The 9742-nt window shown below is 32.2% G+C and overlaps 1 protein-coding gene across 1 annotated transcript in view; it reads left to right on the top strand.

Annotated features, from left to right (window-relative positions):
• LOC119836153 overlaps positions 1-1454 on the top strand; it is a 6321-nt gene extending 4867 nt beyond the window's left edge. The window contains exons 5-6 of the mRNA XM_038361407.1: positions 226-512; positions 759-1454. Coding sequence (XP_038217335.1) covers positions 226-512; positions 759-1156 — 685 coding nt within the window. The 3' untranslated portion in view covers positions 1157-1454. The remainder of the gene's footprint in view (positions 1-225; positions 513-758) is intronic.
• Positions 1455-9742: the final 8288 nt, after the last annotated feature.

Below are 9742 nucleotides of genomic sequence, written 5' to 3'. Positions count from 1 at the left end.
TTAATATCTAGTACGGGACCAACGTTTTGTTTGTATGTGTGCATATGGTTGAGAAATAAACTTATTTTTATTTATTTTATTTATTTATTTTTATTTAATGTTACAAAATTGACATATTTTATGAGCAGAATCACACATTCCCATTTTGTAGTAGGTATATACTAACGCGAAACAAGAGCTAGTTAAATTCACTTTTTCTTAATGAATATAATTATCTTTTCACAGATACAATATTTGCCGGAAAACCTTTGAAGAAACTCGTTTGATGTGCAAAATAATCCAGGAGCGGATATACACACCGTGTATGGAAAATGTACCAGAATATTTTGAGCATTCCTCTCGAGTCATGCTCGATGGAATGAATTCTGTTAATCCAGCAATAGAAGCGGAATCTCTTATGTTTATGGCTCGATATGTTTCTGATGTGCCCGGCTATGTTTATAATGAACGTGACCTCTTTACACTTAGAGATAAAATAAAGAAGCATCTGGATGGAAAGCCACCTAATACAGGTAAATATTTTATGTCATATCCTATCATTTGAGATTGTAATGTAAATAAATCTTGAATTTACCGAAATAAGGTAAGAAAAGTATTAATTATCATATATTTACACAAAATGACCCAGGAGATTATGTATTATTCATGTGATTTTGTTCTGTAGCCTTTAGAGTTTCTCGAAACGGACGCAAATCGTAATTTATTTGTGTATTTTACCTCAAAACTTCCTCTATGTTTATTTTCATCTTTATTTTCAGGTGTCGATTCAGAAGAGTTAATGGGAAAGTGTCCTTTAAAATTGTCGAAAAGACCCCCTCGTCTATTGTACCTGCAAGATTACGAGACTGTTGAAAACTCCCCACCCTACAAACAACTGACCTTCAAGGGGAAATATAAGTTGGCCCTAATGAACATATTCATGAGTTTTTACTCATGTTTCATTGGCAGAGCTCTTTTGAACTTTCACTTTAAATTCTATATTTTCCTTGGGAAATATTTGCCATACACCGTAATTTGGAGATATGGATTTCAGCACGCATACTCGGACATATTCAAAGAAGACCCCGCTGACCCTACACCTCCTAAGCCTAATAGTGAATATTACAAACCAAAAAAGGAAACCTGGTACGAAGCGATATTAAGTATACTGTGGTGATAGTATAATTGTTGTCTATTGAAATGAACTTTTTTAGCTAAGGATAGTTGGAACTTAATGTTTGAATATGATAATTCAAGAAAATATAACATATTAAGTGTGCAAAACTATACACCAAATATAACATAAAAATGCACCACAAACTACATATTTCAAATTATTACAAACGCATGAGAGCGACTGTAAAGGGAATTTTAGATAAAATATATACATCACAAATGTCGTTCTAACTTACTTCTTACATATAATAAAAGAAATCTATTTTATCTGCCTCGTTGATGAAAGCAGTTTAATATTGAAAAACGTAATTATTTAGACTTCGTATAAATAAATTTCGATAACGTTTATTTGTATAGAATTATTTTAATACGTAATTTATCATCCGGTTTGTTTATAAACCTGCATTTATTGAACAAAAGTATAAGTTTGGTTGGTGAAAATTAAGTTTATTTTTTACAATATCGTGAATATTAAATCACTTTGTTGGTTAAAAGTAATGTACTTAGAATTTTAAATCGTAAGAATCGTTTTGATTTATATGTAAATTATTGTATTTGATTTATATGTATATAAATTATTGTATTTGATTTTTACATTTTATGTAATGTATTGTTTTACAATATGTATGTTTAATAATTGCGACATGAATAATAAAATACTGAACTACTGAATGTGTTTTTTTTTTCAACCCGAATCCGATCGTACTCATACTTGAAATTTTTCGATAGTTTTGCATTAATTCTGATCGATTGGGTTATCTTCGACAATTTGAGAGCAAACTTTAATAATTGCAGATTGCATATAAAAAAAATAGATGCCAATTTTATAATGATTACTATTGAACTAATTTGACTTGAGACCAAAAGTTTCCTTTTAAATTTATAAAATATTATGAGACTAAAGTTATTTTGAATGTTTTTTTTTTGCAATGATATAACCAAAACAAACCAAATTTATAATTAAATAATAAATAAATAAATAAAATAATAATAATAATAAAATAGAACCCCCTGTTCAATCCCAAGGGCGTATTTAATCGAGATATAAAGTATCCTATCACCCAACTCGGCTCATACCCTGTTTGTAAACCATCTAGAAATCTTTACCTAGAAAGTAGTTTCAGTGTGATTCAGAGATAAATATCCAAACAAACAAATTTATAATGTGTGATTAAAAAAAAAGTTGTAAATTTTTTTACTGTTGGCAATGGAGTTGGTAAGAGTGAAGAAAAGGATATGGGTTGCCGGCTCCCTCACTCACAGAATGAAACGCAGTAGCATGCTACTATTTCACGTCGATCATCTGATGGGTTGTGGTACCTTCCCCGGTGAGAGTTGGCTCAATTCGTGCTGAAACGTATTCGACTCACCACTCAAAAGCTGCTAAATATGAAGCTGAAGAGTTCGTTTGAACGTGTAAATCTCTAATTATATTTTTTTATATACTCTTTATCGTGTATTTTGTGTATTTTAATTTTTTATGTTAAATGGTTTGGTACAATAAATAGTTAAATAAAACCTATAAACATAATCCAAGTATTCTTATCAAAAATGTGAAGGCGTTAAAGTTTTACTTTAAGTAATATTTTTAGGGGTTCTTGGGTTTAAAAATATGACCACAAACTCTTTAGCCTTGTGGTTGATGCGGATCCTGTTACACAGTTTTTCAAGCTTGTAAATTAGAATACTGAAAAATTATATCAATCATTGCAGCGCGGCTAGTCACTACAGTCCGTTAGAATACTCCATTATATTTCTTACAAGCCTTTCATTACGTCTCCGCCCGGTTTGACCCGGAATGGAAATAAAATAATATAACCTTATACTCACTATACTCACAAATGATGTGACTTTCTATTACCTACCCTTAACTCACAAATTCACAAACTTTAAAATATTATGCTAAAATACTGTAACATATAAACTAATTATACTAAAGATTGAATCAACCTATAGCAATGAAGGAATATTTTTAAAATGGAAATTCATACCTATTTAATTTAGTAGAGGTAGTATGTTATCTGTGGTGGATACCTCCACCGTAGGTGAGTAAACTTTCAAATTGAATTATTTTTAGAAGTGTGGAACGTTAGTATGAATCCTTATCCGTTATGAATGGACGAGTGAATCCAATTTATGATTCACTATATTTGTTATACTAAAAAATATGTAGGTAGAGTATACTACATGTATTAAAATTATCTTATTGAATTATGTGAAACCTATAGTCTTTTAAATACCACTATAAAAAAGTATTTTTAACAGGTTGCGATCTGCGGAGTCATTGCGACAATATAATAATAACATTACTCCCCCATGTCAGTCGGGTAAAAACGCTGCCGAGTCATGGTTATACGTGAAAAATGCAATATTATGAAAAAATGTCCTTAGATAAAAATAATTTATTTGTGTTTTTGAACTTTGTACCGAATGTATAAGTGATGAATTATATGATTAAATCGAGATTTCTGTAAATTCACCTTCATTTTACACATATAACTATGACTCAGCATACTTCTTAATTGACTGATGAAGGAGGTATGTGTCATATGTACCCCTAGTCGTTTGAGGAGGAGGAGTTGACATGTGAATCGTTATTGTAATCATCAGGATTGTGGTAGTGACAGGCTAGAAAAATTAACAAAATCGCGCCGTATTTAAAAAAGCGGATTGGTTTATTTTTGTATTCGTAACAATCCTATTCCTACTAATATTATAAATGCGAAAGTTTGTAACGATGTGTGTGTGTTTGTTACTCTTTCACGTATAAACTACTGAACCAATTGCAATGAAATTTGGCACGTAGATAGCTGGACAACTGGAATAACATATAGGCAACTTTTCATCCCGATATTCCTACGGGATACGGGCTTACGCGTGTGAAACCGCGGGGCGCAGCTGGTATAAATATGAAATGAAAAATATTATCAAAAACCTGTATATAAAGGTAAGAAAGTCAGCAGTTTTTTGTTTTCTAAATAATAATCATTATCATTTATTGCAAACCGTATTTAATATAGTTCTTGTTATTAACAAGTTTATCTTACACGAATGTTATAGTCGAGCATGCTTTGGCACGAATTGGGCTAGCTCGCACCGGGGAAGTACCACAACCCGCAGAAAACTGGCGTGAAATAATAGTATGCTATTTTTTTCTTTTCCTCACCCTTAAAAGCGCATTCACAGAGGCGAATGTTCTTGAACGATGGTGATCGCTTACCGTCAGGCGAACCATCAGCTCAGTTGCCCGCTTATGGTATAAAAAAAAACAAAATCGTGTACTGTTACTACACTGTCAATATGTATGTAATGAATAAATCGCGTTTAAAATCCATTAAAAAGTTTTTAATTTCTAAACCATATAGTGGCACAAAAAATTAAGCACTCAAAATTAATACTTATTCCGGTAACCCATTGACTGACTGAATGAAGGTATGAATATTGCTTTTCTCTTCGGAAACCTAGATATATATATGTATTTTCAAAATCGCCATTCATGGATTAATCCATCTTCAGAATGAGTTAGAACGAGTACGGACCTGGAAGAAATAGTTCATCACTTAACGGTCTTAGTCGCAAAAACTTAAAGCATATTTAAAGACTTGCTACAGGACGAATGCCAAAAATATGTATTCATAAAAGCATATTAGAACAACACCTATAAACCTATTATTAAGTTATGAAGACTTGATCACTACTATAACAGTGCTGTAAGATAATAATGTATGTAATATATATCTCTCGAGCTGATTATGACAAAAATATTTTTGCATTGACGACAATATAAAGTTTATTGAAAACAGTTAAACAAGACTTTGTTTTATGAATTTTCTAACAGGCTTGCAGGGCGGGTAAGAGATGTCGCAAATTTGTATGAAACTTCTTCATTTTAGTTAGCAAACGTGAACGTAAAAGCATCTAAGCGCTCTCACAAAGTTGTAATAATAAAACAGAAAATGGACTTCGACGTATAAGCATATGGTTGGAAAATAGTCTAGTAACTTTAAATACGGATAAAACTAAATACGTTTGCTTTAATATAACTCTATCTATTATTTATAATATCTATTATTTATAATATATTATTATAATATAATTATTTATAATACTTTTTTAATTAAATTTAAAATACTTATCAAAGAAAGAATTTTCTGTCTATTATTTCTGTGTAGGCTAGTATCAATTTATTTTTTCATGTCTTGGTCGACAATGGAGCTGGTGGGTCGCCTGATGGTTAGCGCTACCACCGCTGTCGTTGTCGAAATTCGCGCAGAATTAAAATGTGATCCGTAAGTCCCAAATTTCTCCAGTCCCCATTTTTCGAAATATTACTTTTATGTTTTAATTATTATTTGAAAGAATAGAAAGATCTTTCGATCTAAATCGTTAAGTTGTGAAATGAGCTTTCAATACGATGGGTTAGGTTAGATTCGTTTCTTCGTAGAGTTTCTGTTTGTCTAGTCGTCTGTCCATCCGTTGAAGGATCCACCTGACGGGCGACTGTCAAAGCATAATGTTAAAGCAATGCCAGAACGTATATTACGACAAATTTTAAAATCCTCTAGTAAAAGTTTGTTGTTTAAAACAATGGATTTGAGTGGTAAGTATGTGTACAATTAAAACGCACTTACTTGAAGTGAAGGTTTATTGTAATTGTACCACACGCTAGTATAAGTTCGTTTAATTGTACAATCATACTCCTGGCTTGGTCCAAGATGTTCTAATGAACTATGTAGATGTTTATACAGGAAGTTGATAGCCTGCCTAGAAATCTGTTTTACAAATGTACATAAATTTACTAAAAAACCCATATGCAGAAAAAACCCACTAATACGGTTTTTAATTAGATGAGTTTAATTCGAATCGAGCCTACATAGGAGCTGGATTTGTCCCTGCGGTGGAAACAGAATGTGTAAAGGCTGTTGATTATCATATAATTGAACCTTTTATTGTTATTTTCTGAATTCCTTTTATTTTCTGAGATATGCAGAAAATTCAGTGTCTCGTCGATGATTAATATTTGAATATGCTCATTCAAGCCAGTTTGGACCTTGTGTAATTTGTCAAGTGTGCATAACTTTAAACGTAAAAATACACCAGAGACTATTATTATTTTATGTCTTGTTTATCTTTGTTATGTACATATTATATATGTAGAATTGAAATTTAAAATTGACATGACTTTAAAAGAGCAACTACAGTTAGTTTCTTGCCGGCTCTTCTCTGTAGAAATTTCTTTCCGAACCGGTAGTAAATGTTAAAACTGTATTATAACGATTCAAAGTAGTGGAACAATTATTTATTGTTTGAGTTTTTTACAGTAATGTTATCAGTACGTACTTAAAATTTTAAATCACAACAACTTATTTATGTTGGGATGAAATTTTAATAGACATTTTAGAGAAATTCATATCATATATTGTTTAAAAATATGTATGTTTAATAGTTACGACATGAATGATAAAATGTTGTATTCTGAACGTGTAGTTTTTTTTTCAAATTGGGTTCCTAAGTCATACTTAATTACAGTTTTGTACAACAAACAAGTTTTAAAATAATATTGTGAGACTAAAGTTTTATGCTATAGCGGGTAACTGAACTGGTGGTTCGCCTTATGGTAAGTGATCACCACCGCCCACGATCTATTGTGGGGTGTTTGTGGGGTAACTTCCCCTATACTAGCTGGCCCAATTCGTGCTCGGAAAATTGGATTAGCTGAAGAGTTTGTATATTTGTTTGAACGCGTTAATCTTAGGGACTAGTATGTGCAGAATTTATTTTTTGTATTTAAATTTTAAATGTTATAATGTATAACTAGCTGTGACCCGCGGTTGAAACCGCGTAAGTCCGTATCCCGTAGGAATATCGGTATAAAAAGTGCCTATGTGTTATTTCAGTTGTCCAGCTATCTACGAAGCAAATTTCATTGCAATTGGTTTGCGTTTTGGTTTGGTTAGTTTTTGCGTGAAAGAATAACAGACGCACACATACATATGCATCCATCCTCACAAACTTTCGCATTTATAGTATTATTATTCGCCAATAGATGTCAGGAAGAGAATATAATATAAATGAATACTATAAAAATTATTCAAATGTCTTGATCTGAGATGTGAAGGCGTTAAAGCTTTACATTGAGTTAGTTTTTGAGGGGTTTTGAATTAAAACGTATGCCGAGCGGCTAATTAGTGCCGTGGGTGATGCGGACTAATTTTTTTTTTCAGCTGTGGGTGCGAAAAAAGGTAAAACTTCGCACTCAAATATTGTTTATTTACATACGTTTGATTCATTACAAATTATAATTTCAGGAACTCAAGATACCAGTACCTTGGGTTTGATAACTACTTTAAAAATTCTTTCCTTCGTTCCTAATTTTTGCACTCCACTCAAATCAACTTCACTTCACTGAAACCTCAACTCAAACTCAACTTGTCAGTATGGAGTTTATGATACAATCTCTCATTGAAATGTCTGAGACATTAGATAAACTTAATAATTGATTTGAGTTTCAACATGATCTTCAGAAGACTTCTACAGCTTCATCCTTTGTTAGTCCTCCCTCAAGATGAGCTCAGATTCCATAAATTGACGTCGAAAATGACGAAATTATTACGTCGGTTTGGAATACACAAGATAAGCCTATCTTCAGAGCGAAGTGAATAGTTTTCACTGTGCAAAAAGGAAAAATTGGACTTGAGGTAAGTAGGAGTTGACAATTTTGAGATGAAACATAGGAGGCGTAAAATTCTCTTGGTGCATGGAATATCTCAAGGCAAGGATGAAGGTCCAACCTTCACCACTAGATATTACTAAATTATGATAACATTTAACATACAATAACTCTCTAGTGATGATGTCAGCCGTTGTCACCATATGGGATCTATTAAGGATGGCAGACCCAGGCCAATATTAATAAAATTTCTTGATCTTCATAGGAAACAACAAATTGAGTCTTTTAAAAAGTTCAAGGCACAGGAACTACACCGTCCCAATTCTTAACTAAAAGTCGTCATGAAACCTTCGTGGCTGCAAGAAACCAGTTTCGAGCGTCTAGGTGCTGGACTAGAGATAGCAGGATCTTTGTTTTAATGATTATAAGATTATTTTTAACATATATAGGTGACCTCAAGACCTTCCGACAGTCTACAAGGCTCCTGCAAGTACATCTTCTACTTCCACCAGTAACCCTTCCAAGGACTCCAGATGTGTGGTATATTCAAAAATGCCTATAGTAGCCCTATATTCCTAAATTTCAGTTTCAGATATATATCAGTTTATTAATTTGTATTTTCGGATTGTTATGTTATCTGTCTGTTGGTAGTCTTTAGTAGATTTTGTGGATGACCTTATTTAATTGCGACCAGGGGGTGGACACTCGCCTACATGGGCCTCGACGAAGATAGCGGAGCTATCTCTTAAGCTTAACATGTAACAACTTTTAGTTTGGGTTAGGTTTAGAATAGATGTCTCTGCTTTACATTTTCATAAAATTATACATATTTTTTAATCAACTGACTATGCGTTTTAATAAATATTATAAACTTTTTTTAGTAAATATTAACAATTATGATCAATTATATACGTATTTTTATAAGTATATTCGTTATGTCAATTAAAAACAAAGGCAACACTCAGTAGAAATGTGTTTAATTTATATTTATGATGTCAACATTGTTTAACAAATATCACGCGAGAGGGCACTCTATACCCATATTATTATACTACTCTTTGATTGCGACTATCAAGTAGCCACAAAATTTGCTAAACGCTAGCAACAATTATTATACCTACTACTCTTTGGCTAACAATAAACAACATAACACATGTCATTAAACTTTTGGATTATATCAGATGTCACGTCTTAATAATATGTACACAGATTAGTAATATATCAAATGACAAACGATATTCGATTCGTAGTGTGTTATTGCCATATGAATTGAGTTTTCTTTTCTTCCTCTGTTTCTTCTCTCGTAAAAAAAGCAAGCGCTTTTAAATAGTTATATCATAATGTGTAATACGGGTACAGGGCAACGAGGCATAACTTGGTTACCGATTCATATCTGTTGTATTCATAAAAGTAATCATCTTTTATTTAATATCATAATTTTTTATAGGTATTTATTTATTTATTTGCCTGCCTATGCCTCTTATCTCGGAAGCGATGATAATTTTCACAGTGTTTTTTCCTCTCCACTAGACGTTACCCTTCATTCCTGTTTTAATTATGTTTCTAAATATTCAACTAATATCCATGCCATCCTTGTTTCAGAATCCTGGCTCAAATCATGTCATTCATCTTATGCTTGCTCTCTTTCTGGCTTTAACCTCATATGCAACAATCGGGTTGGCAGAGTGGGTGTTGGAGTTGCTATCTACCTCCACTCTCATATATCCTATAAATAAATTTGTCCTTCCCTTCAACTCCCTCTACCACTTCTACCGAATACCTTCTTACTGAAATCATATAATACTTGGTGTTTTTTATAGTCCTTCTCTGTTATATTCATTACTTTTTCTCTTGTGAAACTCTCCTAGATAATCTTTCTCCTTAATTAATATGACTATTTAATTTTTTTTGGATGAT

Source organism: Zerene cesonia, chromosome 23 (genome assembly GCF_012273895.1).
Source record: "Zerene cesonia ecotype Mississippi chromosome 23, Zerene_cesonia_1.1, whole genome shotgun sequence".
Classification (NCBI taxonomy): Eukaryota; Metazoa; Arthropoda; class Insecta; order Lepidoptera; family Pieridae; genus Zerene; species Zerene cesonia.
Note: the sequence above shows the minus strand (reverse complement) of the source record. Positions and strands in the feature narration are given on the sequence as shown.